Source organism: Lytechinus variegatus, chromosome 16, assembly GCF_018143015.1.
Source record: "Lytechinus variegatus isolate NC3 chromosome 16, Lvar_3.0, whole genome shotgun sequence".
Classification (NCBI taxonomy): Eukaryota; Metazoa; Echinodermata; class Echinoidea; order Temnopleuroida; family Toxopneustidae; genus Lytechinus; species Lytechinus variegatus.
Genome location: NC_054755.1, coordinates 27,127,502 through 27,149,235, shown reverse-complemented (window position 1 = coordinate 27,149,235; position 21,734 = coordinate 27,127,502). Strand labels below are relative to the sequence as shown.

Below are 21,734 nucleotides of genomic sequence, written 5' to 3'. Positions count from 1 at the left end.
CTTAAGTTCGCCAGTTATTTATTAAATTGCACATCTATACTAAAAATCAAGAAAAATAGTAAAACTGGATATAAATTTGGAAAGTACACATTGTTGTTTTATTTCCCTACACAGTAGGCCTGTATTATCATATTCTTACTTCTCTGTTTCACGAGAAAACTTTGTATAAAAATCGATGACTTCTGTACACATGAACCAACAGCGTTAAGCCAGCCTATCCGGACAAACACGCCATTTTAATACAACAACAACGAACCCAACAGCACAATGAACTTAATACTGGTAAAAGCACCAAGATAAGAATATCTGTAACGTATAATCCTGCCTATTGCTGATGAAGGAGATTTTATCCCATTATTTCTGTCAAAGAACCTGGGTAAACTGTACCGTCTCTATTTTTTATGAAAATATATTATCAATATTGTATATCGCATTTTGTACAGCTTTTATGTAATGATTAATTGCCAACTCGTCCACTCACCACATGGTCTACCTTTTAGTCATGTAGTCTAATGCCATTCCGTCCATAAACATTTCGTCTAATAACCACTTGGTCCAATTGTTACTTCGTCTGATCACCATTTCGTCTGATAACCAGGTGGTCTAATATCCATTTCATTTTCATTCATTTTGCACAATAACACTTAGACCAAATAGTATATGGACTAAATGACCATTTCAACAAAGTATGCGTGCATTGATGATATTGATTGGTCATTGGCATTAGAGGATTAATTCTATTTTTAAGTGTGTGACGGAGCCCTTGTGAGTGTTTCGTAAAAGGACTTGTCTGACTTGTCAGACAAGTCCTGCATTATTCAACATTTACAGAAACTGTTCCCCTGGGCCAATCAAAATAAAGGAAATTGTCTTGTCTGACTAAAATATTGATGAAACGCTCCCCTTATTTCAGCCAAGTGTGCGAAGTGAAGATCATCTATTTTTCTTGTACGTCAGAACTGGTTTCACTCGAGTACCCTCCGCTGTTACATTTATTAGCCTCTCAGACTTCAGCTTGTCGCTTAACATCTTGGCAGTTTCGTGGACAACTAAGACACTACTGGAATCGTCATCGTTCATCTCATCTACTCCTGGCTGTGAATTCGATGTTTTATTGGCAAGGATAACGTGCCTAATAATTTTCTGTGCGGGTTGAGGAGGAAGAGGTTTTGAAGCAGGTACCGCCTTCGGCGGCGGGGGTCCTGCACCTTTGCTCACTCCTTTGGCTGCGGCTGCTTTCGGAGGGGGTTTGATCTGTTTGGGTGGTTTATGGCGACTAAGGATGTACTTGGCGGATGGGTAACGTCGAAGTTGCTGTGTTTCGAACGGAAGCCCCATATTACGCGACCGAGGTTTTGGAGGTGATCGGGCTACAGGGATCTGTTGCCTTCGCCAAATTGCAGAGAAGAGGGCGTTCTTCGATTCTGCAATCTGCGCACAAAGCTTATTGGAATCCTTGCGTGGTTTGTACTCGATCCAGTGGAAGTAATGACCTTGAGCCTTTACTTCTGTCCCACCAACACACGACTCGAATGTCTCCTTCAAACGTCTGCGAAATTCCGAAAGATCAGTTTGGAAGTCGGGACCATACCTTGATATCTTTTCCCATAGTGTACGATTAAAGTGTTCATACAACTGGGTGTCTACGTTGTTCCACTGTCTCATCTTATTTCGTAGGGACTCTGGTATATTAGCTGGGTTTGGACGAACATTCTTGGCAACGTACAGTGTTTCCTCCAGACTCCAGCAGAGCAATCTCCTCATGACCACCAGAGATTCCTCGAAATATTCCGTTATCAAAACTAACCTGAACTCGCGATCCAATTTCTTGATATATTCTTCCACCTTGGTTTTATCATTGTGATACACATGATCCAAACCTAGATCGAATGCTTGGTTGTTCTTGGCATAATACCATCTCAAGCCCATTTTCCCTTCCCATTTCATGGACTTGAGACGCTTCCGGTAAAAGTCTGGCTTTGCAAAGAACTGCGTCAGTCTTGCCTTCATTGTGGTGTACTGCATTTTCTCTTGCATAAGGAAAGAGTCATCTAACTGGAAATGGGTGAAAGCTGATTCAAACTGGGTACCAGGATCCCGGATAATAGTTATGTAATGAGTGTTTGGTTTCATGAAGGTATCCATTGCCTTACGGTTATAACGCACATGAACGGCAAGCATGTTGTACTTGTACTTGGAGAAGTCACCTGGTCTGACGCCTATCGGAGGGAGAAAGTGGGTCCTGGGAGAGTTGGCATTTAAGGGCAGATAAACCAAGTGTCCGTTAGTGGGACTAAGGCGGTTGAAGACAAACGACAGGTTGTGGGTGAAGCCGTAGCGGTTGACAATGTGGCTTAGACTGGTGCTTCCGGTCTTGTGTGTCTTGATGAAGACAACGTTGTCCTGGTGAGTACAGGACGTTGGGTCTTCGGTCTTGTCCTCAATATCATGGCTTATCGTATATGAGGTGTTAGCATCGAATGCAATGGGTGGAATGACGTCACCAGTGACATTTTCTGGTACGGATGAAGGTGTAGTATCAGGGATCTTTTCTTTTCCAAGGTTTTTCCTGCATGTATAAATATGAATAGATAAATAAAGAAAGGATTATTAAATCCAGTTAGTTTAAAATTAGTCTCAATATGCATTGACAAAAAAAAGGACAATTCATTTGTAAAACTAAAAAAAAGTTGACACGACATGCTGAACCTGGGGTCGTTTCAAAAGCTGTTCATACCTTAATAGTGACTTGGTAATCCTTTCTTCTCGTAAATGATAATATTGAATGATGTTCATTAGTGATTATGTAGGTCATAAAAAAGATTCACCAGTCGTTCTAAAAGTTGCTCGTAACTTACGAACAGCATAATGAAATATCCACCTGATTATTAAATACTTCTTTTTAAGAAAGGGTTATATAAGTTTCTTATGGACTACATTCCTCCTTTCTACTAAAAGGTCCACTACCCCCCAATTCGAAGTAAGGTTATGACGCGCAGATTGTTTTGGTCAAGCGTCCAAGTTTGATCGACACCTGTTTGGTTGCAGAGAGTCTTGACCAGACCAATATAAAAGGAGTTGGATTCTGAACCAAATCAGGATAGAGATTGTAGTTAAGATTTGATACAAGAGATCGGGATTTAGAGCTACAGAAGAGTTTACTTTTTATACATCAGTTCCTGTATTATTTGTCATCATCAACTTATTAATAATCATCTTCATGAATTGTACATCCTGCATTCATTTGTCTCCAATTAAGACTGGTTGAAAAAAAGAGCATTCGATCCAACGACAACATAACATTAACAATTTGCTAAAAACAGCATGTGAATGTTAATGCAGGATACTAAGAAATTCGTATATGAAATTAATCTACATCATTGTTTGTATCACGCCTTATTGATTATGAACCAGTAAATAATGTCTTGTTGTTCATGTGTTGGTTCTGTTTTTTTTTTTCTTTGAGGACGTCATTTTTTTACAGATATATATTCTGAAGAAATATAAGGCTAACTTATGCTTGCTATCGTCAATAAATTGGAATTATATGAAATGAGGTATAAATGTATGAAACGACTGACTCACCGCTTGGAAGTCGAACCTCTGAGTTTGGACGAACTAGGGCGCCACCAATCGGCAGGTGGCCATGACCTGCGGATAGGAGGTCCAACAGTCGGTCTTGGTCTAACGATCTTAGCATAGTGGGGATGATCATAGAGTCTTGTCATATAGGTCATCAGAATGGCTGAAGTTATTACGCACATTAGAAGAAAGATACTCTGCTGTTTAAAGTAAAAGTGTGGAAGGGAATGTCAAAGAAATTTTAGTTCATTTTCTATTTCTAACATACACAACACAATTGATTTTGACGGAAGCTAGGGTTAAGACCATCCCATAACCATTTCTTAAAATAATCTTTGAATTAATTATCGTGAAAAATCAAATTGTTTGTTTCTATTTCATTTCATTTTTATTCACACAAGATTGTTCTACTTCAGTTAACGGATAACGGTTTTTCAGCATGGAATATATATATAAATGTGTGAAATTATACATGTACAACAGCTTTGGCAACCCTTTTATTATTATAATATTTTGAGAAAGAAATGGATGAAGAGAACAATGGTAGGCGTAGCGTAAGTCAAGGTTCCCCGGAGCTATCTGCCCTTTTGGAAAAATTGGTAATGCCGGAAAAATGTCTCTGCCGGGAATCGAACCCGGGCTCCCAGCTTTGAACACCGGTGCCTTAACCTCTAGACCACAGAGACGGGTTAGTGGCTAGGGAGACCCCCATCCGATTGACCGTCAGATCGACAGATTTTCGACACTATACCAATTATAATATTCTTTCTCGGGAGTATGTGGGTTTTGAACAATGACAAGCCGCCATGCCTCAGTTGGATCAAAGCAATAGCTTTTTAGATGAGACCCAAACGCAAGAATATATGTGAAAAAATTTACCCAAATGTTGCATATTTTTTTATTCACAGGGCTTTTTCAAAGTGTAAACTTTTTTTTGATACGCACTGTATAGAAGTCAATTACAAAATTCAGTGGTTAGGTGTAGGATAGGATTAGGATTTAGGGTTAGAATGTAGAATTATAGGATATGATAAAATGATAAGGATTAGAGTATTGGGTTGTAAAGTCACCTTAATGACACAAATGAATATATATTTTAATTGATTAAAACATCGTGAACCTACATGGGACCCATATAAAAACACATTGTTTTCATATGGGGCCCAGATGGGCCATGTGGGGTTAACATGGGTTTTATGTGGGCTTGCCCAGATTTTCCCCATATGAAACCCACACGGCCCACATGGGACCCATGTAAAAAACACAGTATTGTTTTCATATGGGGCCCATATTGGCCATGTGGGGTTTGCATGGGTTTTATGTGGGCATGCACCCACATTTAACCCAAGTGAAACCCACTTGGCCTATATGGGGCCCACATGGGGATGACGGTGCAAACGGCATATAGGACCCATATGGGGCCCGTACATTCCCATATGGGCCCCATATGTGTTGCACATATGGGGCCCTTATTGTTGCCCAGATTTGCCCAGATTAATCCCATATGGGCCCCATATATTTTGCTGACTGGGAATATAAACAGAATGTTAGAGTTTTTGGCTCCCCGTTATTTTAGCACAGACTTAGACCATGGTCTAAGCTTAACCTGACTTAAGAATATGGGCCTAAGACTCTATGATGAATTATAGAGGACACGTGAATTATCTAACCGGGCGTTCACAGTTCGTTTCACTTGATGGTAATATTTCTGAACGTAAACCTGTTCTTTGTGGAGTTCCACAGGGCAGCATTCTTGGCCCACTTTTGTTCATTACTTATATAAATGATATTGATATGTCATCAAGATTGCTTCAATTTATACTTTTCGCTGATGACTCTAATATATTTCTGTCACACCCCGACCCAGATCAATTGACGCAAATATTCAATGACGAACTAAAAAATGTTTCTAAATGGATAACAGCTAACAAACTCTCTCTTAACCTAGCAAAAACTAGCTACATGCTATTTAGCAACAAGATTACGACTGTACCAAAAGATGTGATTTTAAATGATACTGTTATTCAAAGAGTGCGATCTACTAAATTTTTGGGACTGTTCATTGACGATAAACTTTCTTGGAAAACACATATTGATAATATTTGTAAAATCATTGCTCGCAATATTGGTGTCATTAGAAAATTAAGTCACTTCTTACCCCATTATATTTTGTTATCATTATATTCAACGTTAATTTTACCTTATCTGAATTACGGAGTTGTTGCATGGGGTAACGCAGCGAATTCTCAAATTAATAGACTTTTTATATTACAAAAAAGAGCGATTCGTATTATTAGTCATGCAGAATTCAGGGCACATACAAATATTCTGTTTTTGAAAAATAAAGTCTTGAAGGTTAAAGATTTATATTCTTTTCAACTCGGACAGTTAATGTACAAGTTTATTAATAAACAATTACCGTTACCTTTTAATAATATGTTTGTAAAAAATAATACAATTCATAAGCACTTTACTCGCCAGGCGAGTTCCTTTCATTTACCTCTGAATAGAACATCGTTTGCACAGAAGACATTTGTTTTTACTGGTCCAAAATTATGGAATTCTTTTTCAAAGGATATTATACAATGTAAATCAATACAAAATTTCAAAGGAAAACTGAAAAAATATCTTCTGGATTCATATTAGATTATCGTTTTTTTTTTCCACAAAGTTATGTAACTCAGAACTTAATATGTAAATGTGTTTGTTAATTTCTCTTTGTATATATGTTTAATCGTTTTATGATTTCTGTATACAGTGTATACTGATTCATTAATTTTTATTTTTATTTATTTTTATTTTTGTTTATTTTTTATTCATTGTATTATGTATTGTTTATTTCTTTATTTTATCATATTTTTATTCATAAAATGTACTTATGAAAGGGGGCCTTCACCCTACAAGCTCTGCTTTTTAGTTGGTCTCCTTCTCTTTCGATTTCATAGCATTATTGTATTATAGAAATGATTTATGTATTATATTTTGTGAATATGTCTATTGAACTATCATTGTAAATGTAAAAGATTGAAAGAGAAAATAAATGAATTGAATTGAATTGAATATAATACAGTCTTCGGAACATCAATAAGCATCGTTCATCACACTATGATGGCACCCTGTCAAAATGGAGAAACTGACCTGCTGGTCATACTCGATCTTACCATGTTGGTGTTCAAACGCTGTAAAAACTGGGTCTCGTAACATAAAAATTAGCGATTAATATGCTTGATTTTCACGATTGATTGTACATTGCTCTAAGGTTTGTGTTACGAACCCCAGGAGTATTAAAACTAACACCAGTTGGCGTCACGAGATGGTCGCACCCTATATAGTTTGAACATCAGCCTGAGAATATCCTTGTTAAAAGCATAAAAAGGTGTTGTAAGGGTGTTGAGTTAACACCATCACTTTATTTAAACCCGAGTAAAATGATTGGTGTGGTCATCTATGTAAACTAGTAATAACAACACAGATTATTGTTTTCCGTGTGTAGTAAAGATTATACAGTACAGTACAGCATACAAAGGTGTTGTAAGAACACCCAAGGGTGTTAAGTTAACACCATCAATTTATTTACACCCGAGTAAAATGACTGGTGTAGTCATCTATGTAAACCAGTTAACAACACAGATTATTGTGTTCCTTGTGTAGTAAAGATTATGCAGTTCAAGTACGGAAGCTTCAGAGTATCATCTCTATCTTTTCTACTCGACGATTGGCGATAGATTGCCAATTTGAAAAAAAAATTAAATGTCGACTTGAAACGCTGAAATATTCAGTCATGTCATTATCATGATTATGTTTCTTTGTATAAGTCGACTTGGCAAGATAACATATTTCGCCATGTCCATGTTTTTATAAATATACTTTTTATAAGTCGATTTGGCTAGATAACGTATCTCAATGTGCCAATATGATAGCCTAAGCTTAAACTCTTAAACTAACATGGCAAGAGAAAATTTTTCACAATCTCGGAATTAGATAGCACTAAAGTCTTCAAAGCTTCCGTTGATGATAACCTTACCCATTTCATTATCTTAGTCGATTACAAACACGGCACCTAACACTGGAGGTCAGTGATGACAGGTAATTTTGGACGAACTCGGCAACAAAGAGGTCCACATCTTTTTTTCTTTCATGAAATAATATGCTACAGAAGATTTTTGAGTCGTTGGTTGTCGTCGAGTAAGGCTACGTCATCTTTTCTTCAGGGTATGGAGTTAAATGCAGATAGACGATATCAAATTCCGTCCGGGTGAGTTTGCATCTTCTGTCGATGTGAAAAAAAATTGAAAATGTGGAATTAGTGGATAAGGATTTATTATTATTGTCATCATTATTATTATCATTATTATGATTCTTATTATTATTATCAATATCATTATTATTATTATTGCTGTTGTTGTTATTTTACAATACTCTCAAATTATTCAGACTGGACATCAGGGGACCAAACGTAAATTAGATTGAAAATAAGATTGGGATTTATTACATTGGGATTTTCAATCTAATTTTTGATTAGTACCTCGTAGCAATACAAAGAATTCTCAGAGAAGCTTTGACATAGAAAAAATGAGTTGGTAGGTTCCAGAGAAAAAAGGAAATAAGATTAAACCATGCGTGTAAACAATGAAGGACTCTTCATTGTTGTTTCTTCTTCTCTTTTATTATCATCTTCACATTCTTTTTCTACTTCTCCTACTTCTCCTTTTTCATTATCATCTTTTCTTTTTTCCCCCTTCTTCTTCCTCTTTTTTTTCTTCTTCTTCTCCTTATATTTTTTTCTTTTTATTCAATCCTCCTTCTTCCTCTTCTTTTCTTCTTCCTTCTAATTTTTTTCATTATGATCTTCTTTTTCTCTTCCCCTCTTTCTTCTTCTTTTCTCCCTTTTCTTCTCCTCCGTTTTTCTCTTTTTCCCCTTCTTCTTTTTTGTCTTGCTTCCCCTCCTTATTTTCCATGTCTTTTCTTCTTGCTGATGTTACTGTCTCTTTCCTTTCTCTCCATCCTCCATGACGTCATTCTTGTTCTCGATTCTTCTCCTCCTTCACTTTTTTTTTATAATTTCCTTTCTTCTTACTCTTGATGACGAATATTTGGTAAGAGTGGTAATCTCTTCCTATACTTTTCCCTACTTCCCTACTCTTTTCGATTGGTATCAATTTGAAGAACATGCACACAGTGATAATACTCATCTGCACCTGTTGTTGGACATTTATAATTACTTCTTACCATTCGTGGTTGATTGGATACGCGATGTAAAATTAACTTTCCTCGCCTCATATATTTATAGTATTTTCGACTCATTGCCGTTTCGTTTCCATCACCTAATGCTAATTATGTATTATTCATTATGCTTCCGCGAGCCGTATAGCTCATTGTCGCCTTTCCAATCTACGAGACCAATCTCTCTTTAAACACGCGAAAAGGGGAAAGTTCATCCCGACGACAAGTTAGTTTTCATAAAATGAGAAAAATAAAGAAATACATCAAAGTAGGTTTGATGGAAATGGGAAGGGTAAGAGAATTATGGACGTTAAAACTCGTTTTTTACGTATTATGCGACTATAAATTATAGAATTTCCATTTTCATTCATGGAGCATGATGGATAAAAAACTTTTGATTATAGAACAGGTAATGAAATTTTTTTCTAGTGATATATCCATACAGCACAAATAAACTCACTGTCATTTTTTAAAAGAATTGGTTTTTACTTTATATCACGCGATTAATGGCGGAGCTGCTAAAAATCTACAACTTTGTTATTTGGTCGATATTAATTTTCATTTTCATTTTCTGAATATCATATCAAAATCTATTACAAAGTTACTTTCTCATTTTAAAAAGATCAAAATTGTGGGTCTCAAGATCGCTACATGCACTCTCGAGTTTTTTCCACATGCTGCTTCCAGTTTCCCTGTTTGGTGTTTTTTTTTCTTTCTTTTGGCTCGACATTTCGCATTGAGCTTCGCGCTGACGCTCGTTTGGTGTGCGCTACGCGCACAATCATGGAAAATCCTGTTCACAGCATTATATATATAAACGGGAAAATTTTGGCTCTTGCCCCCCTTGCGCATTGACCCCTGCTACGCCCATGATCCTCTTCACGTTTCACTGCAGACTATCCTCCCTTTCAAACATTTGTGTTTGTACCAAATTATTTCAGCTCGCGTTTTGCGACCTTATAAAGGCCATCGCACAGCTTACGACTGTTCGCGATCCGATCTTGGAACAAATCGCATTTTGCTCATTTTCTGAAAATGTGAATGGAACATATCATTCTTTAAGGTTAAAACTAATTGAAAGAATACTAATATAACCATTTTGAAAGATTGCAAGCCTTTATTTTGGAGTAAAGATCAAATTAGTCTCAAATCGTAGCCAATCGTACGACTGGCGCCATTACGATTAGATATTAAATTCGCTTTTATTTCAAGAAGGATGACATCATAGTAACAAATTTGAATATTGGTATTCGTACGATGATTTAGAACATTACACAGTAAGATATTCCAAGTCTCAATATTAGCATCAAAGTCTATTATACATTTTATTTTGAAATCGGGTCGACGTGTAAAAATTAACCTAACACCAAAAATTTGTAAATCACTCAATGTAGATTGTATTTGTACATACAGAATATAAATGAAACATTATTTTGTTTCTCTATCTCCAAGCAAAATTATTAGAAGGGGCATAGTTAACGATTAACAACAAATCTTCGCGTTGTGGTCCAGTGGAGTAGTCTTCGGACTTTGAAACAGAGGGTCGTGGATTCGAATCCCAGCCATGGCGTAATTTCCTTCAGCAAGAAACTGGTCCGCAATGTGCTGCACTCAACCCAGGTGAGGTAAATGGGTACCGGTAGGAAGTAATTCCTTAAAAAGCTGTGTGCGCAACGCCTAGCTTTAGGCGGGTATTGTAAGAGCGCCTTGGGCACCTAACAAGGTGGATATGTGCGCAATAAGAAATACCCTATATCATTATTAGTATCATACTGAGAATAACCTGCACTGATAATAACCTGCTTGTTTTATATGTAATTTAGCGTTTAGGCTTCTTTGTGTTTTTTTTCTATTTCAGTTCAAATCTACCTTTGCTTGGGTGCATGCAGGACTTAATATTTAAAGCATATTTTACAAAAAGTCAGTCTAAGAAACCACAATTTTCAATAAAATAAAAAATAAAATAGAATTACACATCCGACCCCCCCCCCCCTAGATTAGTTTGAAAAAAGCTGAAGTTTGCTTAAGCAACATAATTATTAATGAATACAAGAATAACAGCCAGTTTTAAGTTGAGACTTAGCCTATAATCTTTAACCTCCTAGAGCAGATCTACAAATTATTGATGAATAGAAAATACAGTTTACGGTGACCATTCACTTTTCACAAACAGAACCCTTCACCAATTAGCAATTCGTGCATTTATGTGAGAATTTTGGAAGTATTCCTTCATCGTGTTGTACTCGACATTGCGGGCCTTTTTAACGACGGCGGAATCGCGATAAATTATTTTTTGGCAACTGAATACAAATGAAACAAGTTTCTCCCGTGTGCCTGAAATGCAGTCCCTACGCAGTGTTCCTCGTCCCAAAACTGCAAGAGGGTAAACGTTTATGGTCTATGGTTATAATCGAGGGATTGCCTCAAAGATGACAATATACCTTCCTGTCTTTCTGAATACACGCATTAATTTGATATATAACGTGACAAAATATTCGCGTGTTTTTTTTGTGTGTGTGTCTATCTCTGAAACAGTTGTATTCACTCTAAGATTGTAGCAAAACTGATCACAGCGAGATTATCCTCATCTACCAAAACAAACAAATGCGATGATGATCGTGAACAGAGTGGGATCGCAAGTAGAGTCCTAGTGGTGTAGAAAACTAGTAGCTGCAAAAAACACTTTTATCTCCCAAAACGGCCAAACAAAAATAAAATCATCATAATTCCGCGTTCCGTACAGTGTTGCAAACCTATATACTCGTTCGCCTCTTCTTGTAGAAATGAAGAATATAGAAACTCACGTAGCAACAATTGTCTAAATTTAGCTCCAACTCGTCCAACTTCAATGGCTTCAACTGACTATAAGCAAAATAAGTATCATCACTGCACATCGTTGAATTCATACTAAACGTCCCGCGAGTTACATCTTATCTGGATATCCCCCTTAAAAGATCATCAAATCACTGCGCTCGTCGAGTACACATTGATGAGCGTTCATCTGTGCATGATGAACATCGCGAGTTGAACATGTCGAATGAGGTATGATGGCATTTTAGTGCTTTACACTTCAAATACGACAGACCAAGCCGTACACATATGAAGAACACAAAGCCCCTGCTGCCAGCTAGTAGCATTCTATTCGGGTGATATCTTATACACCTTCACTATTTAGCTGTCTACGCACGATGAAGACATACTGCGCGTAGTCTCTTTGATAATCATCATTTCCGTTAGTGAAGTCGTATTCTTTCTTAATTTGACCCCGCAATCAAACTTTCCTGCATTACTTATGTAAAAAAATAAAACATATGAAAATACACTCAAGTACAGACATACAGCCTATCACCTACACTGTGTATTTTACATTCTGCAGCTCACAGCATCAGCAATTTCGGGGCAGCAAGATGCACAGGTCTGAGGTTTGAGACTATTGTTTGAGATGTATGCCGTGTCAGCTTACCGTTCACGTTCAAAGATGTACGGTATACGAAGGAGATGAGCTGCGATGCTCGTTCGAAACCAGACGACGTAGCATTGTACAAAGCTTGGCGGCACTCTCCGACTCGCATAAAATTAGAAGTGACAGAGCTTCGACCGACGTCAACACTCGGTGCAATAATCACAAAGCGAGAATTGTAGGCACAACCTACATTTGTCGTATTTTTATTTTTATATCGGATGAAAGTTAAACACCGGGAGTTATGGCTTGGTTATAGCTTGATAGTTTATGATAATGATTAAAAACAGTGATGATAGTAGTAATAATGATATAATTAATGTATAGAAATGATGATTGTGATATTGAGGTTGATAATGATAAAGATGGTAATGATGATGAGGATGATGATGATGATGATCAATTGCGATGATGATAATGATGATGATGGTGATAAAAATAATATAATAATGGTAATACTAAATAATAATAATAATAATGACAATAACAGTAATGAAATAATATCATTAACAATTAATGACGACGATATAGACCATGCACAATACCAACAAAAGTAATAACTATCGCGTTTTTAAATCATTTTACTTGCTGAAATTTTTATACTTGTTTACATTATCTATTTATTTTCACTAGAGGAATTTATGATAAGATAAACCACAATCAAAATCTTAATCATAATCAAGATCCAATTTACCCCCCTTTATTGTGTATGTAAATTACTATACAAATGTTATTGTTTATTTGTACTCTCATCCTTTATTGAATATTGAATCGAAGAGATACTCAATCAACTAGAATTTTAACATTGGAATACTAACATGTGTAAGCTAAATTTAATAGCATAGTAATACTTAAGATAATAAGAATAACGCAATATTTGAAATAATACGAACATATAAGCATGTTAGTATTATAATTTCAGTATACCACATGAAGACTTATAAACCTACACTGCAAAAACTCCGGTGTTGATTTAACACCAGCCCGGAATCTATATGATTAACACCAGAGAAGTGTTAAACAACACCAGTTTGGAATCAAACCGATGCTATTTTAATACTAATTGGTGTTGTATAAACACTTATCTGGTTTTAGACCAAAACCAAACTGGTGTTGTTTAACACTTCTCTGGTGTGGACAGATATAGATTCCGGGCTGGTGTTAAATCAACACCGGAGTTTTTGCAGTGTATCCAGTGGCATAATGAGCCAATGAATCCGTGGGTACAGCATGACGCATGTGGCATCATATTTGAAATAATACGAACATAAGCATGTTAGTATTATTAATTTCAGCCTACCACATGAAGGCTTATAAACCTACACTGCAAAAACTCCGGTGTTGATTTAACACCAGCCCGGAATCTATACGATTAACACCAGAGAAGTGTTAAACAACACCAGTTTGGAATCAAACCGATGCTATTTTAATACTAATTTGTGTTGTATAAACACTTATCTGGTTTTAGACCAAAACCAAACTGGTGTTGTTTAACACTTCTCTGGTGTGGACAGATATAGATTCCGGGCTGGTGTTAAATCAACACCGGAGTTTTTGCAGTGTATCCAGTGGCATAATGAGCCAATGAATCCGTGGGTACAGCATGACGCATGTGGCATCATTTCTAGAAGTCCCTGGCGAACGAGCAAGAATTTTGACCATTGTTAAATGAAAATCTAATTTTGTAATAGATTTTGAATTTGGTGTTCAGGGAAAAGAATCGGATACACTCTTTAAAAGGTTGGGCAAAAAGGCCCAATTTTTAACCATCACTGTGCAACATACTGTCCACAAAACTATTGGTTAAAATATGTCCAAGATGGTAATAAAAACTAATTATTGAGTAATAAATTTGCTAAATTGGATAATAATTGCCCAGCACTTTGTATAGTTTTGCAATGCAAATTTGAACTCCCACTCTGTTTATGCAATCTTTAATTTGACTACAAATATCTTTAAATGTTAAATAATTTATTGTATCGTTAGGTGTACTTACATGCCAAGATACATTCCTTCACACAAGCACGAGGTCCACATCTATATCGACTCACTGGCGGATCAATAATTATTGAGTAATAAATTTGCTAAATTGGACAATAATTGCCCAGCACTTTGTATAGTTTTGCAATGCAAATTTGAACTCCCACTCTGTTTATGCAATCTTTAATTTGACTACAAATATCTTTAAATGTTAAATAATTTATTGTATCGTTAGGTGTACTTACATGCCAAGATACATTCCTTCACACAAGCACGAGGTCCACATCTATATCGACTCACTGGCGGATCAATAATTATTGAGTAATAAATTTGCTAAATTGGACAATAATTGCCCAGCACTTTGTATAGTTTTGCAATGCAAATTTGAACTCCCACTCTGTTTATGCAATCTTTAATTTGACTACAAATATATCTTTAAATGTTAAATAATTTATTGTATCGTTATGTGTACTTACATGCCAAGATACATTCCTTCACACAAGCACGAGGTCCACATCTATATCGACTCACTGGCGGATCAATAATTATTGAGTAATAAATTTGCTAAATTGGACAATAATTGCCCAGCACTTTGTATAGTTTTGCAATGCAAATTTGAACTCCCACTCTGTATGCAATCTTTAATTTGACTATATCTTTAAATGTTAAATGATTTATTGTATCGTCAGGTGTACTTACATGCCAAGATACATTCCTTCACACAAGCACGGGTCCACATCCATCCACTCACTGGCGGATCAAGGGGGGGGGCTAAAGCCGGCCCATGCCACCCCCTCCCCTTGAAAAGGTACAATTAAAATTTGTAATGTAAAAATGCCGTTAAAACAGATATATGCCCCCCCCCCTTCCTTTGAAAGTGAAAAAGTGAAGACCTGTTTTTTGCTTGTCTGACTTTTTGTGAAAGAGATGTTCCCTTTTTTTTATTAAAAAAAACTTTTTCTTTTTTCTTGTTTTCTTTCTTTTTTGCTTGTCAAACTGTTTCATGGACGAAATATCCTTAATATTTTGTGAAAAAACTTTTTTTGTAATTTTTTCCTCGGGGAAAATGTACCCCCCTCCACTTTGGGAAATCATGGATCCGCCTATGCATGGACTGCATGGTTAGTTTGGCTGATGAATTATTTATTTTGGGGCTTAAATGCATTAGGGTGGAATAATTGGTGTCCTTAATTCACTTATGCTGCCGAGCAATGGTGGTACCCTTAACCCTTAACAAATGTTCTCGGCAAATGTTTTAATGGTTAGATCACGCCTTCCTTGTGCACATTTGAGGTGTTTTCTTTTTTTTATATTCTGGAATCATATGAACCAGTCCGGACGTAATGAAATGCTTATACGATCCCCTCTCTCTCTCTCCTCCACGCATGCTCAGGAAGAAATCACATATATAGCAAAGCTACTATTTAAAAAAAAAAGCCTCATACTTGACGAGATCGATGGTGAAATATTTCAGGCCATGTCGACTTGATAGATAGGCTAATATGATGTCGATATGGTGAAAATGTGTAATCTTGCCAAGTCGACTTATACATATTTACGTCGGGGCGATATATACGTATCGCAGAAATAAAACTCGCCATGTCGACATACCTTTAATAAGTCGACTTGGCAAGAACACGTATCTCGCCATGTCAACATAGCTTTAATAAGTCATCTTAACAAGAACAAGTATCTCTCCATGTCGACATAAATTTAATATACATGTACATTGTCCATCGGCGGCGGAAGTCAAAAAATTTAAGGGGGCCCACCTGAAATTTTGTGATGAACACATGTAAAAAGAAATTGACAAGCAAAAAAAAAAAAAAGGCCATCAACTAAATTTTTTTGGGGGGGCCGTCCCCCCACCTCAAATTTAGGGGCGGACCTGTACCCTGTCCCCCCCCCCCGCTTCCGCCGCCATATTAACAAGTCAGAAAGAAGAGGATCGAGGGTATCGTGACTTAGCCGTGAACCAGAATAGCCTGGTGGTTGAGTCGCTGCCCGGAAAGCAGTAGATGGCAGGTTCGATTCTTACTGGTTCAATTTTTCTGACTTATGATTTACATTACAGATCGAGCATACTGATCTTAAACAAATAAGAGTAATGCCGGAAATTTGTTAACAAATTAAATTTAATAATTCGACTTGGCAAGATAAAATGTTTCACCATGCATTTTGTTGAAAATATGGTTCTGTAAGGTTTTCGTATGAAGCATAATAAAAGGCGTATGCCGTACGCCTCATCTCTATTCACGTCGCTAATCGATTTCTGTTAATCCGCCTTCTCTAAGACGTATTTTATCGATCTGCTCACCGCTACGTGTTTTGGTTATTAGATTAACTGGGTTCCCGTGCGAGTCTATATGGGACATTTAACTATATGGGTAATTTACGTATACCTATACACATAGGTTGCCATCCAGGAATTTGCAAAAAGGGTATATAGGGGCATTTTTGTTCATAAGAACAAAAAATTAACGAGCAAAACAAAAGGGGAGCCTTCATTCCCAATCGATGGTGATTAATGCCAAAAAAAGTCTTCTATTGTGTATAACGCACGGCAATTAACATTAATAATCATTTTTCATGGTTCTCGAAAGGTTCTCAGATAGGCAGGGGGGGTCCACTGACCGGACGTGACCCAACCCAACCCAACATGTCATCCTGGGGGTTTTCATGCAATCAGTCAAGCATATTACTTTTAATAACAGTTCTTCTTTTGCGATTGTTTAACTTAAATGAATTGTAGTAATTTGCCAATTATTCAATGTTATGCGTTAAGCTGTTTAAAGCGATTTTTTTCGTTCGCGCGTTCTGTCTCCCTTTTCTGTCTCCCTTAAGATAGGCGTTCATTGTCTATCAACTAATATTCAAGAATGTGAGTTTTATTGGGGTTTTTCATGCAATATAAGCATGTTGCTATTAATAACAATCCTTTTGCGATTGCCTTGAGTTTGATAAATTGTAATAAATTTGCCAATTATTTGATGTTATACGCTTTGCGATTAATTGTCTGATGGGCATTGAACTTATTTCACAATAACCATTATACGTATGATATTTGCATCACATTATCTGTTTTACTTTTGGCAACACTTTACTTAGACCAATTAATGCAGAAGAAATGAATTAAGAAAAAAAACTATTAAAGAATATGAAGTTGCAATTTGGTATCGCATATACTCTCATTCCTTCACTCTTGGTGTCTGTTGAATAATTTTATTGCCATTTATTTATATAAATATAGATTGTTTATCATGTTCATGTTGATGTAGCACGACATAAAAGAAAAAAAAAACGTTTAGGATTTTGGAAGCACTGCATGTTTGCAACATTCCGTTGCCTAGCAACCAATGACGTCAGTCAGCTGTCAACCAAAAGCGATTGCGTCATTATAATTATAAGCATTTTATTTTTAAAGTAAGTGCTCAGTTGCGGAAAAGCTTGTTCTTGAATTAAACCCGATTTCAATGTCAGTTGCGATATGAAACAACTAGAATGAAAAATATTAGTTCATTGAAATTCGATCGCGGCCTGTCAAACTGTGTGAAAAGTTAGGCCTACATTTTCTTCTGAAGATGCACGAAGTTTATGGCCATAATAGGCTTGTTAATAGGATTAAACATAATCAAACTAGAAAATCAATCGAATTTGAGTTATCGATAATTTTCTTTATCAATTGAATATTTTTAATCTCTGGTTGGAGTAATATACATGCGTGACATTTGAATTTAAAATCAGAAATCAATACATGTAGCCAATAATAGTGCCCCATATGATAAAAAAATGATACCCGGGCATATTCCATATATTTGTTTTATTTAACCAGTAAAATGCATGCATCGGAAAACAAAATAATTATTGTGTACGACATTGTAAGCCCTACAAATTCTATTATATCTTTTGAATCTGATCGTCGTAACTCAGAAAACTTCGAATCAATTATTTTTTCAGTTGTGTATGGGTGGAATAGGCCTACAATGTTTCATCCCGTTAATTTGAAAACTATAGAACACTATTCGCTCGAACACTTAAGAATCCAATACTGAGTAATTATCAATTTAACTAAGCTCGACTTACCGTACTTGCATCCGCCAAATCACATTTATCTTAAATGAATTAGCAATTACCACATACTTGATCACATTTTTGACCAATGTATCGTTATACAAGCACACTCAACACAATCTTTCACAAAGGAAGGTGGGTTGTACTGTACTTAGGACGTGTGTCCTATAGTGCTGCTAATCAATACGTAGACAATAATTAATAACGCAACACACCGAACCCCCCCCCCCATTATCCTTGTTACGACTGTGACTAATTATTTTTGTTTCTTGATACAAGCATGGACCCTACCAAAAACATCTTCTTCCAAGATTAGAAGAAGAAGAAGGGGAAAAAGAAGAGAAGAAGAAGAAAAAGAAGAAGAAAACGAAGAAGAAGTAGAAGAAGTAGAAGAAAAAAGGAAATTAAAAAAGAAGAAGAAGAAGAAGAAGAAGAAAAAGAAGAAGAAGAAAAAGAAGAAGAAGTAGAAGAAGAAGAAGAAAAGAAGAAGAAGAAAAGAAAGGGGGGGGGTATTTAATAAAGATCGAAGTGAAAAGGCTCAACTGATTGAGACAGTCAACTTTACGAATACCCAGAGTTATCAATATTAATATCAATATCAATATGCGAATAGAGCGCCATCTATCTTGAAATGTCACAATTTTGTAGGCGTTTTTTCACATGAATCAGCGCATGTATCATGTATACCCAGTGCAGTGAACCGGAACTTGAAAACACGGGAATGTTATCCTCCTTTTCGGGTATGTAATAAGTATTTTAATGAAGTATAAGATGACAACAGTCTTTAAGTCTCTTTTGTTTCAGAAAAAAGAAGATGGGAGATGAGTTGTGATGAGAAATTCGAGATTGAACGCGAGCGATCATCGACATCGGGCTGCGTCGCCAACCTGGCCTGTCGCGTCGCTGCACCCGGTGTCGAAGGGGGAAGTGAAGGCGAGCATGGCGAGAGGAGGGTAGAGATTTGGGTGCTATTGCGCTGCTAATGCAGTTTTGCACCGGCCGACTTCGAGCGAATTTCCCGATTTTCCCCACCAGAAATTATTCACAAATGTCATGGCAAGTCTCTCAGTCACATTTCGAGGTCAGTAAACAGGTCAGTAGTCAATATACCCTCAGCTCTTCCAAATAATTTATTGCGAACAGCACAGCGATGATGTTGACTGAGTGAGGATTCATACGATGACGATGTCGTCGAGATCGAAATACAGCTGCCGCTGTTCCCAATATTTGCATATTCGGTAAAGCAGTAGGTGTATTGACCTTGAAATAAGATTGAGGGACATGCTATAATACTATTACATTTGTTTACAACATTGGGTGTGGAAATTTGCTTGGCTGGTGCAAAAATATTAGCGCCGAGATTTGGACCACTCGGCATCGCCAACGGAATACGGCTGCGTATCAATTTATGTTGCAACAGTCGCATTATTACTTTTCCCTGTGGTAATGTTGATTTCGGGTGTCCATATTTCATACCCTTCAAACATAGATTATTGAGGTGGTCTTCAGTGAAATGATTTTTACATTAAACCACTATGAAAGATATGATACCTGCTGTTACCGCTTGCAAAGAGATGATGTCCTGATTCTTATTGCAAAGATCTGATTTTGGCTAGGGGAGGGGGGGGGGCACGTACAAACTGACTAATTTGCCAATATTTTGTAAATATTTATGAATACTGATCTCATCCTTAAAGAAATTATAGGTTGATTTTATGTTGCTTTTTATGGTGATAATGTCAGATGTCAGATTTTAAAAATGTATAATGTCAGATTTTAAAGATGTGTATGATTTGTTAATGTGTAAATTACCATCTGCAAAGTACAAATGCAAAATTTAGACACACTGCTATACCTTATGAAAGCTACATCCAAGCCATGCCAAGGTGGCAAAAAGAAATTAGTTTGGAAGAGGCATTTTGAATAAAAAATGCATTGGGATGGAGCTTTTCTTTCTCAACCATATGCTAGGGATCACCAAACAAGGTTTGTAATTTTAAACCAATCCAGAAACTCTCCTACCGTGTATTTTGCCCCTGATCATTCTACAAGTACGTGCACACTAGTCTGCTGGGCAAACCCTCCACTCGAGTTCAGGGTCTGAATGTGCAGCCTACTCATGCCTTATGTACTGAAGTCTGTCAGCAAGTTTTGTATCTGCTAGTCTTTGCGTGGAGGCACACTTGTTGATCAAAGTTCCAATCAGGGTCTGTGCCTGCAGACTAATTTACACTACCAGTCACAATACTTTGACTCAATAATACCAGTATTTAGTGAGTCAAAGAATTATGACTGGCTGTGAAGTGATATGTTCAGTTCAATTGGTCGTCAATATGTAACCTGAGGATTGAGGAATCATGTTTTTATTTTTATTTTTGCAGTTAGCTCACTTCTTTTGCTAATTTCTCTCTGTATTTCCTTCTTTCCTTTTCTTTCCATTATGTAGATTTTATAGATGTGTACATGTACATGTAGTCTTATTCAAAGTATGTGAAATATACACTTATCGTATCCTTATTGGGGACCTTGTCTTGACAAGCCTAGCTTTTTTAAGGTCTCCTTTTTCTTTCCAAGTGTGAAATTTTGTGTAACTTTTGTCCCCGCAATCCTACTCTGTAATGTAAGTGATATGATTTGTGTAACAACCACAATGTACATGTACTGTATGTTTAGCGCTGACAATCTATTTTTATCTTGCTATTTATGTTCTTATCATTTGTTTTGTAACTACCATGTATGAATGTTTTTGTGAAAGAAAAAAATAAATGAACTACATGTATGAACTTTGTTTCAGATCACATTGGTGATGAACTCAAACTTCAACATACTGTAAAAGTAAAGTCAGAGACAAACAAACCCAGACCATACCGCGTCAAGTGAAATCTTTGAGTGATGAAGGGACCGAAGAAGCGACTGCGGTGATGTCTACGTTGCGCCCTGATGCTCTTAATGATACCACCAAGGACACCAGGTACAGATTTCTCACGTTTAGTCATCAAACTATACATATATTTCAACAAAAAACGAATCAATTCCTTTAAAGGGGGAGTGAATGCGTGTGATCTCTCTGATTGACTGTGTGTTATAAATACATAGTCTGTTTTCAGATATGTACTAATACCACAGAGAATAAATTGGCCTATAATTGTATTTTGTATAGAGAAACTAAAATGTTTTGAGAAGAAAAGTAATTGTTTTGCTACTTGGTAACATGATTATTGTGGTATAAATACATGTATATTGAGTAGTTAATTAGCATGTTATTCAAGAGGGTCTGTATTACTAGACTACACTAGTATTACAGGTCAGGACACTGGCGAGGAATGAGTAGTTGAGGACTCGAGATGGTGCTATTGGGATGTGTTTATGCTTCCATTGCGAGGACAGAATCAGCGTTTTCAAACGTCGATTCAAAACG

The 21,734-nt window shown here is 36.5% G+C and overlaps 2 protein-coding genes across 4 annotated transcripts in view; one reads left to right on the top strand and one right to left on the bottom strand.

The window, feature by feature from the left end:
* Positions 1–603: 603 nt before the first annotated feature.
* On the bottom strand, positions 604–18,474 carry LOC121430080. The gene is made up of 4 exons (XM_041627354.1): positions 18,386–18,474; positions 7,607–7,852; positions 3,586–3,782; positions 604–2,569 (listed from the first exon to the last, which is right to left on the bottom strand). Exons 2-4 carry the CDS (start codon positions 7,613–7,615, stop codon positions 934–936), a joined length of 1,842 nt encoding a protein of 613 aa, XP_041483288.1. The 5' UTR covers positions 7,616–7,852; positions 18,386–18,474; the 3' UTR covers positions 604–933.
* A 506-nt stretch (positions 18,475–18,980) lies between these two features.
* The window catches only part of LOC121429663 (run domain Beclin-1-interacting and cysteine-rich domain-containing protein-like), a 53,754-nt gene continuing 51,000 nt past the window's right edge, over positions 18,981–21,734 (top strand). For all 3 annotated transcript variants that reach the window (XM_041626813.1, XM_041626812.1, XM_041626811.1), the window contains exons 1-2: positions 18,981–19,056; positions 21,111–21,287. In XM_041626813.1, coding sequence (XP_041482747.1) covers positions 21,238–21,287 — 50 coding nt within the window. In that variant the 5' untranslated portion in view covers positions 18,981–19,056; positions 21,111–21,237. The remainder of the gene's footprint in view (positions 19,057–21,110; positions 21,288–21,734) is intronic.